We start from the raw sequence: 19,195 nt of genomic DNA, 5'->3' as shown, positions 1-19,195 counted from the left end.
GGGGCGCGGGGCATCCGCCCGCCTCCCCGGACCCGCCCCGGTGACAGGTCCGGCCTCTGAGTCCCCGCCGTTCCTCTGTCCGCAGGCAGCCGCGAGGGGAGTAGGGCGCCCGCGCGCCCGCTCGCGCCGCGCCTCGGCCGCCGCCGCGTCCATGACCGCGACCCCTCGGCCGGGGACACCCGCCGCCGCCGCCGCGCAGCACCGCGCCCCGGGCCGCCAGCCCCCGGCCCCGCTCGCCCCCGCGCTCCACCGCCCGCCTTCCGCGCCCGCCGAGGTGAGCCCCGCGCGCCGGCCGCCCCCGCCGCCGCCGCCGCGACCCCTTCGCCGGGGCCGCGGAAACCGCTGCGGGCGCCCCCCCGAGCGCTGCCGTCGCCTCTTCCTCCGCGCTTCTTCCATCACCCCTCGCTCGCCTGCCCTCTGCTCGGGGACTTCATTCTCTTCATCCGTGGCCCCGGTGCCTTCACCTCCTTCTGGCTTTTGCTCCCCTCCCCCTACTCCCGTCCTTCCTCCTCTCGCCGTATTAGCCCCCACTTTCTTCCTCTCACCTTTCTGCCCTCTTTTCTAGGCCCCTCTCCTTTTTCCCCTAAAAAAAGGTGTGGGGGGAGACAAAAACCCCTTTGCCGCTAATGAACCCCGTTAGCGTAACTCTTTTTGCTAAGGCGAGGGATCTTTCTAAGGCACGATCGATGTGCAGGAATGGTGGTGGTGCGGGTACCCAGGTTCTCATAGCTGGGAAATGGGATCGGGTCCCTGCAACAGCCTTCCTTCACTCGTGTCGTCAGTTTGGAGAGACTGAGGGTGTCTGAAGCGAGTGGCTCTGTTTTTCTTCCTGAAAGTCCACACAGCCGACTGCAGTGAGGCGCGGTGCGGGGACAGCCGCTGGTTAGTTAGTGGGAATAGTATTATCATTTGCTAAATATATTATGACATACCCTGTGCCTCTGTGAACAGCTCCCTTGACCTTGTGCGGCTCCTCCTCCCTCGCTCTCTGTCCCCCTCTGGAATTTCCCGGAGAGATCACCGAGGTACTACACCGGGAAAGCTTAGACCCTCTCGGTTTTTCTGGTGTTTTTGTGCTGGAGGCGATTTCTGTGTTGGTGACTATCTGGATGTGTGTAATCCATTTTCCTTTTTAAATGAATTTTTCTTTCACCTCAGAAAGACAGGACGGACGTCCATGTGAGCATGGCTGTGACTTTGGAAGAGGCTCCGTGGCTGGGCTGGATCGTGGTGAAAGCCCTGATGAGGTTTGCCTTCATGGTCGCCAACAACCTGGTTGCTATTTCATCCTACATCTGCTATGTAATTATACTTCAGCCCCTTCGACTGCTGGACAGTAAGCGGTTCTGGTATATTGAAGGAATCATGTATAAATGGCTTTTAGGAATGGTGGCTTCTTGGGGATGGTACGCTGGATACACAGGTAAGAGTGTGAGCACTTTTGTTTAACGCCTATGAAACAATTTGTAATGTTATGCTTATAAGTCAGGAGCCATGATTAAATATATATTACACTTTGGGTTGAAGGTGCTTTGCTGCTTTGGCTCTTGAAAAAAAACAGAAAACAATCCTTTTGAGTTTTTTTCAGAATCCCAATTTAGGAAGGATGATATTTTCAGATGTATAATTTCATAGTCATATACTGATAAATTTCTTAAATAATGACTTTAATGTGCTTGATATGCACCTAGAGGAATAGGCGTGGGTTATATAGGACCTGAGGGCTTATAAAATGAAATAACATATTTAGCCCCTAAATACATTAGGAATTTAGAAGAAGGACTGAGCCATGTTTGTGCTAAGATAGTTTAATAAAAGTTTTTTCATTTAATGTGGTATTGTACTGTGTTAACACTTTGAGCCAAGCAGAACATGGCTTTCTTTTCTGTTACGTATGTTTCTTTTGTTTACTAGAATCTATATTTTAATCTCATAAATCACTATTAGACTCTTAAATGTAAGAATTAAGTTTTATCTTTGTTAATTTATATTCTGGGTGTCTTTAAGTAGATTTATATTTCTGCCTTTAAATTGCATTTTGGGGAGCAGGAGTAATGCTATTCTGAAGCGGACTTTTAAAGAACTGAATGAGAAGTAGTGTTTGTTTTTATTTTCTGTTTATAAGCTTTCTGTGCTTTGAGAACTTGGGCCTCTGCTGTGAAAATTCTGTCTTGTTTATTACATTTATTTGACTTTTTTCCCCCTAAGAATTGGGATGATGAAAAAAAAAGCATTGAGGTTCTAGTACTTGTCTTAGACATTGAGGCTTTTATCATAGAATTTTATAATTGATGGCTTCCTTAGCGATCATGCCGCAGATGCTGCGGTCAGTGGAGTCTAGTTCAGAGCTTGGAAGAATGAGGAGGGTACGAGAGTACTCTCAGGGTCAAACAGCACGGCAGTTCCCCATTTTAAATTCTCTGTCTTCTTCTTTCCTGCCCAGGCTGCATCTGCAGATTTTATCCATACACACAAGAAAAGGACTGACAAAACATAGGTTTTATGGAGTCTAACAGACTCTTGCTAGGTCAGAGTGCTCTCAGTTGCCCCAGATGAAGCATTTTTTCCTTCTGGCAAAGCTATGTATTATTCTGCAAGACCCAAAGCTCCTGGGATAGTTTATGCATTGCTTCCCTATCTGGGTCTCATTGAGATCCCGACGCTCTTTGGATACAGTAGGTGAGCTTCTAGTCCTTTTTTAGGACCTTGTGGTAGTAGTAGTAGTAGTGGTAGAGAAAACAAAGGAAGTTCTCATCTATGATGCTGAATTCTTATCTGAGTTACACTGCTGTCTTAGAATTGCTTTGCTCTGTATAGTTTAAGCGTCACCAAATATGGTATGTGGTACTAGTGACTTTGCTCTGCACATAATATACTCCTTTGCCGGTTTTAAATCAACTCATAGTATTTTTAGATAAAGTTCTAGAAGTTCATTCTACTTAAACACAGTGAAATTAGTGAAACGTTTGTGCTTGTGTGTGTGGTTTGTGTATAGGCGTTAGCATGATGAGAAGCTGAACAACATTCGGCATTGACCTTGAGATTATACTGAGTGCAGTGGTGCTGCTTGAAGTTAAAAGTTAGTTATCCTTTGGCCACAGCATGGCCGCGACGCATTTCTGAGCATATTTTCTTGCGTTGTCTTTCCCTTGCTGACTATGGAACTTCGCAGTTTCTTTTGCCACCTGCTTGGAAAGTGGTCTTGGCGTGATCTGCATATTTTAGTCTTTCTGAAGCATCTGTTCTCTTCAGGCTACTGCATTCTGACCATTTAAATAGAGAATATTTTAGTGTTTATGTTTTAAATGGTTTTCCTATAGGTGGAATACTTTGAGAGGGTCTGGTCCTGGCCTGATCGCAAGGGAACGGAATCTAGAGGTCAAACAAATGTAGAAATGACTTTCGTGGAAAGCCACAACTGGGTTAAAGAAGCAACACAAGCAGGGGCTGATGAGCAGATGTACCCGTGAGTCTAGGAGGTTATATTAGCCTTTGGTCTGGAGTATGTGTTCCATTTCTTCCCTTTGTATCAAGAGGAAGGTGAGTTTCAGTTTTTTCCTTCCCCGGTGCTTAAGTTTCACAGATGGAAAATTGAACATTGCCAAAGGAATTCTGCTCAGCAGATCTGGGATGTTCATGTTTTGGAATAAAAACTGCCAAACTGTTGAAAAACCACTTCTAAGGAAAATTTAAATATTAATTAAGTAAATGTTAATTGGGAAGCTGAAAATTGAATATTGGTATTGAATATCATTTTTTCAAATTGTGATATTTAGTCTAAGACCAGGTAGCCAGCTCTGCTACTTACGTTGATTCTCTAACCTACAGTACCCCATATGGTAGGTACTTAGCCGAATGCAGCTGTTTTAATTTAAATTAATTAAAATGAAATAAAATTTAAAATACACTTTCTCAGTCACACCAGCCACCTTTCAAGTGCTCAGCACTGGGTGGCTAGTGGCTACTGTACCACAGAGCACAGACACACAACACTTGCATCACCACAGAAAGTTCTATTGGGCAAATCTGATAAATAGTGTGCCTTTCTCCTTTTTCATAGGAAAATACATTTTATCTCTATAGAAAGGCTATTTTTCTAAACACAGTTCTAAACACGTTTCTCTTGGGAAGACCTAGGAAGATTTATTAAGTTTTATAAAATTGTCTTTTAATTTGAGGCAAATGTCACAAAAATGAGTCCATTAAACTCAGACTTGCTTCTTGGATGGCGAATGGTGAGGCTAGTCAGCCCAAGACCTTGAATGAACATTCTTGTACTTAGTTTGTGTTTTCAGAGCTGGAGTACTGCCTATGGACACAGAACACGGAGAAAGGGCTTTTCTGGTCTTTCTGCCTGTTTGTGACTTTCCAGGGGAACACATTTCTTGAAAGAACTCTGGGGACATTGGGGTTTTCATCCCTAGCTTGCTACTACTAGGTAGTGATGATTGCTACTACCACATTTCCTTTCATGGAAAGTGCTGTACGCACATCTCATGTTGAGGAAAATTTGTGTGCTGCCTTTGCCCTAAGATTTCAAGAGCAAACCAGAAGAGGTCCTAACTTAACTAATGATCCGTTTCTGCATGTTTTATTCAGATCTGGGATAGATCATTACGCTTCTCTCCCCTCAATTGAAGACTGGCATATTTCAGAGAGAGATTTTTTTTTTTTAATTTAAAGATTTTTATTTATTTATTTAACAGAGAGAGAGACAGAGAGAGAGCACAGGTAGGCAGAGCGGCAGGCAGAGGCAGAGGGAGAAGCAGGCTCCCCGCTGAGCAGGGAGCCCCATGTGGGGCTCGATCCCAGGACCCTGGGATCATGACCTGAGCCGAAGGCAGATGCTTAACCGACTAAGCCACCCAGGTGCCCCGAGAGATTTTTTTTGAACAAAATGTTTTTAAAATAGTTCATTTTGATTTTCATTCACTTACCTTAATAAATTTATTGGTCCCTATCCAAACACATTTAATTAAAGTCTCTTACACAAAATCATTTGAAAAAATTCATTATAAGTGGAAGCTCCAGAATTTCGATAAAGGCTAAGAGTCTTTTCGGCCATAGTCTGACTGGAAGGGAGCTGGGGTGTCGAGAGGCTTGCCACCCACCAGGTTGTTTTTGCCTAGCAAATGCTCTCTGCCTTAGATTGGTGGCCTTAGGGAAAGCTGACAGAGATAGGCTTCGCTTCCTCTCATTCCCCATGCGGCAGCTGTCAGGACTCTGTGGGTCTTTGAAGGTTATTTGATTCTCTGATAGTATTTTACTTTTTTTGCTGGGGTACAAATTCATTGTGTGAGAAAAACTATTAGGAATTATATCTGATGTTGAAATTCTAGAGAAAGCTTTAAGAATATATCTCCTAGAGCAGTATTTTTCCACCTTTGAGTCATAAGCCAATTTAGTGTGTCAGGCTGAACATTTAAAAAAAAGTGAAATAGAATAGAGTGAAGATGAAAAAATCAGAAGTGTGTGTATCTGTACTGGGGAGTGCTACAGAATGTATTTTTTACTGTGAGCCCTCAACATTTGAAAGGCATTGTTCTAGTGGAAAGAGCACTGCAGTTTAGAACTGGGAGTCGCATGGCTTAATCTGGCTTTAACTTTAATATCTTTGCTCCCTGGTGGGGAGTGAGATCCTTACTGGCTAGGTGCCTACAGGGCTGCGAGCTCTTTACAGATAGAGATGTGGTCTTTATAACCCTAGAGCCTGGTTTGTTGCCTGAAGCTCACAGAGGGCCCCTTAGGTATTTCTTGAATGATTCCTTTTTTCTTTCTTGGTCCCAGCTGAGGTGCCTTGGCTGCCTACCTTCCTGAAACATCAGAGAGCAAGGACATTGCAGTCCACAGAACACAGACCCTGAACTGGTTGATGTTTTTCACACATATGCATATATATCCATTTCCTACAGTATCACGTTTGTTAATCTAACACACCTTTATTGAGCTTCTATTATGTGTGGGAACAGGTGTCGTGGAGGTGCTGAGATGCACAAGACATAGTGGCTGGCTTTAAGGAGTTCGCAGAAGCCTTGGTGGGGAAGACAGTGCACCGACAACGAAAACATCCTGGTAGAATGCTCTAACGGAGATGTACCGTGGGATTAAAGAGGAAGGGCTCCTGATCTCGCATCGGTGGTAGGTGGTAGCAGACAGGGAATAGGGAATTTAGGGACTGAGTGGCTTTAAATGCCTTTTTTTTTTTTTCCCCCATTAGGGAGATATTTCTCTGTGGGGCTAACTGGATAATCAGTAATTACAATAGATTTAAAAGACTTGCATAATGTGTCAGTTTAAAATCTGTTTCCTTGTGTTGGTAATATTAGCTAAGTATAAGCCAGGCAGGGTCCTGACTATTTCAGGCACTAAATGCTCACAACGGTCTTACCAGGTTGGTGTAATAATATCTTCCTTTTGTTAGTGGTGTTGAAATTCAAACAGCGAGGGTCACAGTTACTTCTCCTTAAGCACTGAATTGTTGCCACAGGTAGAGTCGTTATTGACCTTTGTATAATATTCCTAGAGTCTCTTAATCTTCCCTACCCGTATGCTCTTTTGTTTCTGAGGCATGAAATCTCTTTCCAAAACTACAGCACCTGAAAACAATGTCATAGCTAGGGGTTTCTGCAGGAGGTTAGGAAAAATTGTTGCTTCAAGGGAAATACTTGTAGTATACTGTAAAGTTGATGAAATACCACTTCCTTGAATCTCTACCCTTACAGAAAACAACAGTTCAACTGGAATTTTCGTTCTTGAGTGCTTCACAATAGATTGCCATCAGAGTGAGGAGTTATTGCATGATGTTAGGTCCACAACATCATGGGCATGAATCCAGGCAAGGAGTTTTCAGTACAGCATTTTGATTTTTATATGGAATACCATTAAATGTAAATATTATTAAATGCTTTAAACTCAGCAATCTGGTAGTACTCTAAATTTGATATCTGGTCTTATTTCAAAAGATCATATATAATTGAGTAGTTTATTTAGTTTTTTTTAGTATACAAAGTATACTCATTCATGCACACATATCCATATGCGTTATGACAGAAACACATGAAGCAGTATTTGCAGTGTTTGTAGTGGTTATGACCACAGACTCTGGAATCAGAGCTGGGTAAAATGCTTCCTACTTTCTTTTTATGTTTGCCTGATATTTCTTTGCCCATCCTTTTGTTTTCAAACTTTTAAAATTACTTTGATTTAGATGTATGTCTAGTAATTAACATGGAGTTAGGTTTTGCTTTATGAGTAAATTTGGTTTTCTTTTTTAGAACATCTGTTTAATTTTTATTTTTATTATTTATTTATTTGAGAGAGAGAGCACGAGCGGAGAGGAGGGGCAGAGGGAGAGGGAGAAGCAGACTCCCTGCTCAGCAGGGAGCCTGGCGTGGGACTCGATCCCAGGACCCCGGGATCCTGACCCGAGCCGAAGGCAGACGCTTAACCGACTGAGCCACCCAGGCACTTTATGAGTAAATTTGTAAAGCTCTTTGTTTTCATATGAGTTGAATCCATTTACATTTATTCATATGTCAGATATGCTTTATCTGGGCTCTGGCATTTTATTTTATGTTTTCTGTTTCTTTTGTTTGTTTGTTTTTTTAAAGATTTTATTTATTTATTTTGACAGAGAGAGACACAGCGAGAGAGGGAACACAAGCAGGGGGAGTGGGAGAGGGAGAAGCAGGCTTCCCGCTGAGCGGGGAGCCCGATGCGGGGCTCGATCCCAGGACCCTGGGATCATGACCTGAGCCGAAGGCAGACGCTTAACGACTGAGCCACCCAGGCGCCCCTTATGTTTTCTGTTTATATATATATACATTTTAGGTCTGTCTTTCACTGTGTTGTCTGCTTTTCTTTGCTGTTTTGTTGTGATATTTAGGTAGGTTTCTATTTTAGGTTTGTTTTGTATTTTATGGTATTTAGGTAGGTTTGTATTTTAGTCTTGTTGCTTTATATGTTGTTCTTAGTTCTCTGTTGATAGTAACTCTTAGTTCTTTTCAAGGAACAGAGGTAAAATTCTGTTTAAATCTTCTCTTCTCTCTTCCCCTTTTCCTTCTCCATCACCCAATCTTAGTCAATATCAATAGTACTTATTCACAATAGTATTTGCATTTGTAATATTATGTATGTTTGTACTTCTAGTACTTGATTTTGTGAGCTTTAAGACTATCCATTGACTCCCAGCTATTACGTCAAGTTATCGGTAAGCTTATTACACTTCCTGCTCTCTTTCTCCCAATTTTTTATTATTTGCATTTATACATTGTCAAGGCCTATAATATTTATGTTCTATTTATCACCCTTATCTCCTTCTGTTTTAGTCCTGATTCTTCAGTTAAATATATGTATAATGCTCACCCAAGCACTTTTGCAGTTTTTCCCAGTCATTCTTTGGTTGGCTGAAGTTCATTCGCTAGTAATTTCTCCATAAAGAATAATGGGAATGATATGGGAATATTATTCTTACAAACATGTTTAAAACTTCCTTTCTTTGTTGCCTTACATTTGAAGGACAGTTCAGCAGGTAATAAAATCCTTGGTTCACCTTTTCCTTGAGTAATATAGGTGTATACAAATGTCTTCTGACATTAAATGTTGCTGCAAAGATGTGTGAAGCCAGCTTGGATTTTTTTCCCCATATAAATTATTTGATCTTTTTTGGCTATCTGCCCAAAGGTTTCTTTCTCTCTAATATTTAGTAATTTTACTAGGATATGCTAGTATAGGATAAGCTGACACATGTGTGCCCTTTTATTATGTTGCTTTAAATCTTTTTATTTCAGGGAAGTTTTCTTTAATTATATCTTTAAATATTTATTTCATTTGCTGTTTTAGTTTTCTCTTTTGGTGACCCTAATTTTATGTTTGGATCTCCCTTTGTGTATCTTTTTTCAATCTGTCATTTTCTCTTTAATCCTTTTAAATACTTTTTCATGTAGTGTATGTTTGTCTTTAATGTCTCTTACTGTGTCTTCTGCAGTGTCTCTTCTCTTTGTTCTCATTTCAGTTTCTTCTTCATTTCTGTGATGGTTTTGTGTATTCTTCTGTTTCTTTCTTGAGTTCTACCAGTTCATGCTTTCACTGTTCCTCTTGTCTAGACATTTCTTCCTTGAGTTCTTATATTTATGCTTTGTGGTTGGCTTCATAGTGGTAGTGACTTTACTGATTTTCTTACATTCATGCAAGAATATTTAGTTATAATTTTTATCTTATCTGTTGTAATATTTTTCTAATGAGCATTCTTCTAGAGTTGGTACATTATGCTGCTCATTTCTGCCATTTTTCTTATGGTATCTCTAAGTGAATGCTGTGCCAGTTACCTTTTTATTCCTTGTACTTTAACGAATTGGATTTTTCTCAGTCAGCTATTTGTAGGAGGTATGGGTAGGAGGGCCAGATTTCTGCCTCAGAGAACATCTTTTTACATATGGCACCTGGGTGTGCTTCTCTATGTTGCCACAGGTCCTCTGCTTCTCCGAGCCAGACTGAGCCTAGGTGGCTTTTTGCTACCACTTCTGGACTTCACACTCCTTCCTTTGCAGCTGTGACTAGAGGCACCCATGCCAGTGTAAACCCCTCTCCTTAAAGAAGTGCATTTTTACTGTTGTTTTGGAGCTCTGCCACTGCTGGGCAGTCCTCATCACGTGCCACATTCTGTCTCGGCTCTCCACTCCCATCATAGATTCTTTCTGATATCAGCCTTATTTGATCTTAGCCCTGATCTCATGTATTCTGGAGTTTTTATGTTTTTGTTTTTCTCCCAGGTTTGCTAAAAAAAAGGAGTTTTGTAAAGTTTTTTTTTTTCTCTTTATCCTTGTTGCTATGTGTATTTTTTAGGAAGATTCATGTCCATGTTCATATCAGAAAGTACAACACAAGATTTTTATTCAACTATGTATTTATAATTCAGATAGCTGTGTCACCATTCTACTGTACTACTAGTTGATTATTATAAACTAGAGATCAGTTTTACCACCTAATTCATTTTCTTTTTTCTTTTTATTTTTTTTTTAGTAATCTCTACACCCAGTGTGGGGCTCCAACTCACAACCCCAAGATCAAGAGTCCCATGCCCCTCTGACTGAGCCAGCCAGACACTCCCCTAATTAATTTTCTTTAAGGTCGGTCCAAAAGCAAGAAATAGCCTCCCCAATTTTTTTTTTTCTTGTAGTGGTTCCCAAACTGTTTTGATTCTTGGACTGCTTGTCAGTATAGTTAAGACATCCACTCTATTTCCACTTGGCTACAGTAAAAAAGTGTCACCAAAATGAATGGAAGTGAGTGACCTTCGGTACTTCAGTAAGGAGTATGTATGAAATGTAATCTCAATACTAGTCTCTACAATCTGGTCTTTGGATCATCTTGAAAACTTTAAGGGTGACCAATGCCCCCCAAACTTTGATAAATACATTTATAGTATATTACACATATTAAATATATTCAGCATATGTATAATATATCTTAGTTATATATGAAGTATATTATATATTAAATATACTGTATTTATAGTTTATTTGTTATAAACTAGTTTTAAGAGTTTCTTTTCAGAGTTTGCAAACTAGTGGCCATATTCAGCAGCTTGATGTGCTTGTTTTGGCCTTTGCAGTATTTCAGCTTTTTTTTGATTAGATGCCAACATTTCAAAATTAGGGAGATTTCACAGAACATAAAAAATAAAACCAAAACTTCCTTGAGAAATTAGAATTCTGGCTCTGCTGGGCCCTCATTCCTGTCTGGCAGAAGTTTGCTGGAGTTAAGTGATGGCCACCTCCTTCAGATGGATCCTCTGATCTCTAGTTCACCCGAGATACCCCACTGCTTCCTTGTCTTACTCTGGGCCTGCTTTGCTCATTTACATTACTTGCCTAGACCCCAGAGGCATAGGTGATGTTCATTTTAAAAAACTCAAATAACAATTACTAGTCTATTTCTCTTAGGCATATGATAGTTTTGCATTTGAATGCCTTACCAGTCCCTATAAGCTCATGAGCTCTACCATTAAGAACTGAGTTTGGGGCGCCTGGGTGGCTCATCGTTGGGCATCTGCCTTCGGCTCAGGTCATGATCCCAGAGTCCTGGGATCGAGCCCCGCATCGGGCTCCCTGCTCCGCGGGAAGACTGCTTCTCCCTCTCCCACTCCCCCTGCTCGTGTTCCCTCTCTAGCTGTGTCTCTCTCTGTCAAATAAAAAAAAAATAAAAAAAATAAAAATCTTTAAAAACTGAAAGTTTGTTAGAGACCTCAGCTGTGGATTTCATGTAGCAAAGGCATGTGATAGGAACTGAGAAATGAAGTGTCATTAGTAAGAATGTGGTCACAAGGTTTTTCAAATTTCATGTACTATATTACTAACTCGGTGAAATATTTCCACTGTTGTACACTCGTTAATTAGTAGAAACTTCATTTCTTCTTCTGAATATAATCATATAAAATCTAGGTTATTTTTTTAAGATTTATTTCTTTTAGAGAGAGCAAGTGGGGGGAGGGGCAGAGGAGTCAAGCAGACTCCCCGCTGACCATGGAGCCCGGCTCCATCTCACCACCCATGAGATCATGACCTGAGCTGAAACCAAGAGTCTGCCGCTCAATCAACCGAGCCACCCAGGCGCCCCATAAAATCTACATTATTAAAATTAGTTACTTCTCCTTGCTTTTCATGTTTTGAAATATTAAAAACAAAGCCAGCCCAGTTGATTTCTGTATCTTTAAATTACAGTACAAAACTAGTATTGTAAAAAGCATGCATAAATTTTAGTTGTGAGGTTATACTTTTTCTTATGGTTTAATAGATCTGATGAAGTTTGCTAACATAACACTTTTCCCAGACTTTTTTTCTTCTCATTAAACTTTAAGAAACATTATGAATCATGTACGTAAGATGTATTTTGCATATGCTATTAATTTGAAGCTTGCATTATTTGGCATTTTAAGGGAAAAAAACATCTGTAAATTTAAACACATCACGATGTTTCTGAATCATCAGAAGACTAAACTATGATCAGTATAGATTTAGTGTTAAGAATATATAATATATATTTAAATTGAAGTATAATTCACATACGATAAAATTCACTATATTAAAATGTACAATTCAGTGGTTTTTAGTATAGTCCAAGATTGTACAACCATCAGCACTAATTCCAGAATATTTCATCACCCTCAGGAGAAACCCAAGCCCATTAGCAGTCACTCCCCATTTCCTCCTCCCTTCAACCCCTGGCCACCATGAATCTATGTTCTGTCTCTTTGGATTTGCCTATTCTGGACATTTCATATAAATGGAATTGTATAATATGTGGTCTTTTGTGTCTGGCTTCTGTCACTTAGCATGTTTTCAAGGTTCACCCATATTGTAGCAGGTATCAGTACTTCATTCCTATGTATGGCTGAATAATACTCCATTGTATGGATAGAACACATTTTGTTTATACATTCATCAGTTGATGCACATTTGGGTTGTTTCCACATTCTAGCTATTGTGAATAATGCTATGAACATTCATGTGCAAGTTTTTGTGTGAACATATGTTTTCAATTCTCTAGGACCTAAGAGTCAAATTGCTGGGTCATATGATAATTCTGTGTTAAATTTTTGAGGAACTGCCAAATTGTTTTCCATAGCAGCTGTCCCATTGTACATTCACACCAGCAACGTAGAAGAGTTCCAGTATCTTTGCTTTCTCACTAAGACTTACTATTGTCTAGACTTTTGTTGTTCTTTTAATTTGGCCAAACTAGTGGATGTGAAGTGGTAGCTCATTATGGTTTAGATTTGCATTTCTCTAATGACTAATGATGTTGAGCATTTTTTTATTTGTTCATTAGCCATTTGTAAATCTTTGGAGAAATGTCTATTCAAATCCTTTGCCCATTTTTTAAAAATTAGGTTATTTGTCTTCTTATTGTTGAGTTATAAGTTTCTTTCTATATTCTGTATACTACACCTATCTATTTTTTCATTGGTTGATTTCATTGGATGACTCTTTTGGTGTCAGATCTAAGAAACTATTGCCCAGTCAATATCATGAAGATTGTCACCTATGTTTTCTTTTGAGTTCAGCATTTATACTTAGGTTTTTGATCCATTCTGAGTTAATTTTTCTATATGGTGTAACATAAGGGTCCACACTTCATTCTTTTACATGTGGACAGCCAGTTGTCCTAGCATTGTTTGTTGAAAAGACTGTTCTTTCTACATTGAATGGTTTTGGCACTCTTGTTGAAAGTCAGCTGGGATTAATTGGAATCAATATGAATTAATATTCATACTTGTGTTAAGGGACCCCTTCTTAACCTCTTTACTGAGGAGATGCTTTGTAGTTATGTGTTTGACTAGTAGTTGTCTTAGAAATATGGTTATAAGGAATAATTATTTCCAGTTTGTTCTCTCAAGAAAATATGACATTAGTTGTAGAAGTATCTTGTGTGATAGATCAATCAAATATTTATCGACTACCTACTGCCAATTAGCAAAGTTACTAATTTGTAAGATACTGTGCCAGAGAGTGTGATCTAGATTAATTCCAACCAAAAGGATTTTTGGCATAGTTTTTATTTTTGATAGATGGTTTTGGGAATAGTTGAGTTTGCTATCAACTATGTTTCCAAAGTGCACTGTGAAAAGTTTTCTGAAAAACGAAGATCAGTACGCACATTTTCCCTTAATGTGATGGTTCCATTTTTTTTAAAGTTAATTGAGTTCTTTGCAGAGAAGAAAATTAACTGGAAGCCAAATTTATTTTGTAGAATAAAATATAGATTACATGGATAAAGAACAAGGGTGTCGTTTGAATAAGAATTGTGGGCTGTTTTTATGGGTATAATAAAATTGCTTTTTGTATGTGAGAGACTGAGTTGGGCAGTCATTTTATTTTTACTTATTTTAATTTTTTATTGAAGTATAATTAACATAAATTATATTAGTTTCAGGTGTATAATATAATGATTCAACAAATTCTATACATTACTCAGTGGCCATCATGATAGATATACTCCTTCACCTGTTTTACCCATTTCCTGCCCCCAGCAGTCATTTCAAAACTGATATAATCATTTAAAGCCATTTTAAACCTCAGATACTTATATACAGATGTATTTTTAACAGGTAATAGATATTGCTAAGTAAGTGTGATGATAGAGATAGCATGATATATTAGAAAAAAAGCATTGACTTCTGAGTAGTATGAGTTTGGTTCTTGCCGCCGCCACTTGCTAATTGTGTAACTTTGAGGTAGTTATCTATCTGAGCCTCCATTTCATCATCGGTAAAAATGGAGGTTTTGTTTATCTCTTGTGAAGCCTAAATGTAAAGTGAATAGCATGGTGTTTTGTATTCTATGAAGAACTTAATAGTGTCATCATTATTATGATTATGATTACGATTATGTTAATGCCTAGGAAAACAACTATGTTAACCTCTTTGGAAAGGTATGTCTAAATGAATAAAAGCTAACACGGTTAGCTTTTATAGTCTGAGAAATACATTTGAGGATACTCAAGCTTAGCTAATAGTATATAGCTCAATACAGTTCTGCTTTAATCAATAAATAAAAATAATTTGTCATTAGTAATTTAAGCTCTAGTCCAACTAAAATATTAACTAATATTTATGTTTGTAAATTATGAAATCTTCAAAGCAGTTTATGTTGAACTACCTCCTAGTTAATTCAGCCACCTATTCTGATACCAAATATTTGAGTGCCGGCTCTGCCAGGCACTGTGCTGGTGGTGGGGGACAGTGGCAAATAAAACAGCACAGCTCGTCTTCTTCTGCGGTTGACATTTCATGCGGGAGACGACAGGAGTCACATGACAACCACATGATCACAACTGGGAAAAGGGCTGCAAAGAACAAGTGTAGGGGCTATGAGAGTAAGTAACAGGGGGCTGAATCTGGGGACAAGTGGTTTCAGGGAGGAATGGCTTCCTTGAGAACGTGAGACAGCTGAGTAGGTAGGAGTTGGCCAGGTGATGCTGGAGGAGGGGTAGCATGTTCAGAGGATGAAAAGGGTTGGTCATGTTTGAGGAACAAAGGGAGGGCCAGGTTGGCTGCAGTAGGGAGTGAATGAGGAGGAGAGGAGCAGGGGTGGGGGATGGAGGAGAGCTGAGGAAGCCAAATCCTTTGAGGTCTTGTCGGGCCTGTTAAGGATTTTGAAATTTATCCTAAGAGGAAACAGTTGAAGGATTTTAAGTCAGAGAATGATGGAATCAGACTCATATCTGTAATTCTATACTCTGCCTGCTTTGTGGAAGTGGATTAGAGTGAGGATATGCAGGGGCTACCCTCGGGAAGATTCTCACTTTATCCAGGTAAGGTAACAGTTGCCTTTCTAGCTGATGGCAGTAGAGGTGGAAAGAAGTGAACTGATTGGAGACTTTTATAGGAGGAAGACAGTCAGGACTTTTTGAGTCATAGGACATAGAGGATGCAGTAGAAGGGCAGGTGACAGGGATGACCATGAGGTTTCGGTGTGAGCTGCTGGGTAGATAGGGAAGCTCAGAGAAGAGGCAACGTTGAAAGGAAAGAGAAAACTTTAGCGTGGATGAGAAGCATCTAAGTGAAGCTCGGCAATAAACAACGGATACACCATCCAGAACTCAGAGGAGAAACCTGAGCTAGGAAGATAAATTGGGAAGTTACCCACGGTAGGTATTTAAAGCCAGGGGCTGGAGGAAATCACCCATGGAGATTGTAAGTGCCTGTAAGTACCAAGGGATCAGAGGCCCAGGATCAGACTGAGGAAATGCCGACATTTGAGGTGGGGGAGAGTGGGATGGTGGAGCTTCTGAGAACAGCTAGAGGAGTAGAAGGAATGCCTGCCCCAGGAGTGTGGTGGCAGAAGTCCACAGTGTTTCAAGGGAGGGGCTGGAGCATTGCTGCTGACAGTTTATGTTTTCTAAGATGAGAGCTGATTTATTATTCTCCTACTGCATTTGGCAAGAGCAGTTTCTTCGAGGTGGTAGAAGTGGAAACTGGATTGGAGTGCATTGGAGGTGAATGATAAATGGGAGGAGGTCAAATGGAAATGTGAACGTATGACTTCCCAGAAGTTTGGCTCTGAAAGAATAGAGGGTGATAGGTGCAAGAGAGAAAGTGGGTCAAGAGAAAGCTTTTCAGGTTTTTTTTTTCCCTTAGATTTTTGAGATGGAAAAGTCTAGATTTTGAACCACTTAGAGTAGTACATGATGAAACCCTGGTCATTTACTTACACGACTCAAATATTTAGGAAACTATCTTAGAGGAGATTGAATGAAGCAACACTTACCAGAGTTGGATACATTTCGTGGAAAGCACTTAGATGCTGGCTCTGGTAGCAGAGGTGGGCCGCGATGCAGCCCCTGCAGAGTTTGACCCTGTTCTGAACTCCTATTTACGAAAGCTGCTCTCCCTTGGCCCCTCTGCGTTCTCTCATTGATATTCTTCCTGTCCCCTGATAGTAGAACAAAATTCAAATTTGAAGATCTAATTGACCTTATTAAACAATTTGTGAATCAGGCAGCACCCCATCTAGCAAGTAGAGAGGTGTTCCCAGGATATGTACAAAAATTGAAGGATTTTATGGAAGGTGGGGGGCAAGAAAGCTATTAGCAAAAGAAAAGGATTGTTCCGGGCAAAGCCACTTTCTGGGGGGAAAGCAAGGTGTCTTTTTTTTTTTTTTTTTAAGGCAGGATGTCTTACACAGATTACCTCATCTTTCTTTGGGGGATGGAGAGGACCCAAAGCGGCAGACTCATTGGTGTGGATTGAAAAATTGCCTGGCTGACCAGGTTAAGATGACATTTCTGGGGGAGGTTGGAACTACAGTTAGATTACATATTAAATACCGGTTTGGGAACTCGGTCTAAGTGACAACCATTTGGGGCCTGTGGTTTTGTGTGTGTGTATATGTGTGGTTTTTTTTTTTTTAACACCCTCAAATCTGTTCTTCAGTTTCCTTGAAAATTTCTACCTACTCATCTAAACTCATGACATCCTGAAAGAGGACTTGGGCTGCCTCCATCTTGACCTCAAACTTTTTAGTTGGGTTCTTCTTTCCAGCTTGTCTCTTGGCTTAGGTGGAAGATCCTGAGGGCAAAGCATCCCCTGATGGGGGCCAGAACCACCCCTCAAGCAACAAGGACAGCCCTGGGCCAGCGAGACCCCATCCGTGATTGACCCCAAGAGGATGATCAATTTAACCTTCACTGCCTACCTGCTCGTTACCCACCCAACTTTGCCCCGTATTTTCCTTATAGAAACCGGAGGTATTTTCAGCATTTTGGAGACAGCCTTTGAGACGCGAGTCCACTGCCTTCTCAGTGTTGGCCTCACTGAAATACATTTGTTTCTTATTTCACCACCACTCATTTCTCTGCCTTTGTGTTTTGTCAGTGGCCAGTGGCCGAAGCTGATCTGTTTGGGATCCCCGGAACCAGGTGCTCTTGCTCTTCTTGGACCCTTTGCCCCCCTCCGCACACCGCTACAACCCCACTACTCCACCCACTAGTCTAGCTTCCACTGTTCCTTTCTGTCTGAGCCTCTTTGGCCTCTGCTCTGTAATTGTGGTTCCCAACCTTTGGGCTGCAGCACTCCAGAATTCTCTCAGGGTGAGAATCCACGTACATATTAAGTACCATCTGTGGATGAATAAACAATATGTCTTGTAAATATGTGTTAATCTTTTTCAAATATATGTAGCTGCATTTTAATTAATAAATCCCTTAAAAACATTATAGATGTTTTGTTGTTGCTTTTTGTGATGGATATTTTCACTCAAAAGAACTACTGTATAGATATCTGCCGTATTTTTTGACATTAAAAAAAGACTGTTCATGCTTGAAACAGGACATACTGCCCTACGACATAAAGCATTCAGATTTCCACTTCATGTATTTCACTGTTGCTTTACTTTTGCTCTTCCTGTCTCTTTAACTAGTTTGTCAGTTGCTTAAGGGCAGGGGTTATAGTTCTTCCTTTTATCTTTCTGTAGTGGTTGGCCAAGCCACAGCACCTGGGCCAAATCCAGCCCATTGCCTGTTTTTGTTTTTTTTGTTGTTGTTTGCGTGTGTGTGTGTGTGTGTGTGTGTAAATGTCCAGCTCCTCGTTTTTACAGATGACCATTTACAATCAATCTGATGATAGGAAACACTGCGAACCCTAACTAAGTGAGATGTTACCCCTCCCAAGAAAGAATTCCATTCTTCTCATTAGTGGACCGGTATTGCAAAAAGTTGTATTCAGCTTTATATTGTGAATTTTGTCCATTAAAAAGGTATAGAAATATGTTGGAAAACAAATTTGTCATGTAAATAGCTATGTAGTACATTCAATTTTGCCTCTTGGCCTATATAGCCTAAAATTACTGTCTGACCCTTTACAGAAAAAGTTTACTGACCCCTGCCTTAGAGTAATCATTCCCAAATTTGTCTGCACATCTGAATTATCAGAGGAGCTTTATGTATGTATGTTTTCCTCTCTCCTGGCGATTCTGAGTCAGTACATTGGGATGGAACCTGGGAACCTATATTTTTAATAAGCTATATGGTTGTTTGGGAATCACTGCCTTTTGATGCATTTGTAAGGTTAAACTCCCAAGAGCTAATGAAATGGATATTGGATTAGATGCCAGAGGACAGCTTATTATTTTCTTATTTCAACATTTATGGACTGTGGGACCTTTTCCAAGTAGTGACTTGTTCTGCAGGTTTTTACAAAATTTCTAGTTCATTTGTTTATAGATAGCTAATTCTTTTACCTTTTGGGGTTCTAAGAACTGCTCTTAGATCTAATGAAAGTTATGCCTCCCCCCCCCACCCTGCCAAAAGTGCACCTGTATTAATTTCCTATGACTGCCATTAGCAGATTAATTCAGAAGCGTGTAAGATAACAGAAATTTATTTGTTCACATTTCTGGAGGCCACAAGTTCAAATCAAGGTGTCAGCAGGGTCGCACCCTGCAGAGGCACTAGGTGACATTTGTTGCCTCTTCCAGCTTCTGGTAGCTCTAGGCATTCCTGGGCCTGTGGCTGTATCACTCCAGTCTCTGCCTCTGGGGCACATTGCTGCCTCCTCTATGTCTGTTCTTTGTGTGTCTGTTAACAAAGGACATTTGTCATTGATTTAGGGCCATCTGATAATCCAGGGTAAGCTCCTCTCAAGATCCTTAATTTAATCACATCTTTTACCCTACAGAGTAACATTCACAGGTTCTAG

At 40.3% G+C, this 19,195-nt stretch overlaps 1 protein-coding gene across 2 annotated transcripts in view; it reads left to right on the top strand.

The window, feature by feature from the left end:
• The first annotated feature begins 235 nt into the window (after window positions 1-235).
• Window positions 236-19,195, top strand: part of LPGAT1 (lysophosphatidylglycerol acyltransferase 1) — a 77,656-nt gene continuing 58,696 nt past the window's right edge. The window contains exons 1-2 of one of the 2 annotated variants that reach the window (XM_032392994.1): window positions 236-274; window positions 1,159-1,423. In XM_032392994.1, the coding sequence (XP_032248885.1) occupies window positions 1,186-1,423 (238 nt within the window). In that variant the 5' untranslated portion in view covers window positions 236-274; window positions 1,159-1,185. Of the gene's footprint in view, window positions 275-941; window positions 1,026-1,158; window positions 1,424-19,195 lie in introns of those variants that run through there. The other variant, XM_032392995.1, reaches the window with a different exon arrangement.

The sequence above is a fragment of the Phoca vitulina genome, unplaced genomic scaffold, assembly GCF_004348235.1.
Source record: "Phoca vitulina isolate PV1807 unplaced genomic scaffold, GSC_HSeal_1.0 scaffold71, whole genome shotgun sequence".
NCBI classification, from domain to species: Eukaryota; Metazoa; Chordata; class Mammalia; order Carnivora; family Phocidae; genus Phoca; species Phoca vitulina.
This window is presented reverse-complemented; position numbering and strand designations above follow the sequence as displayed.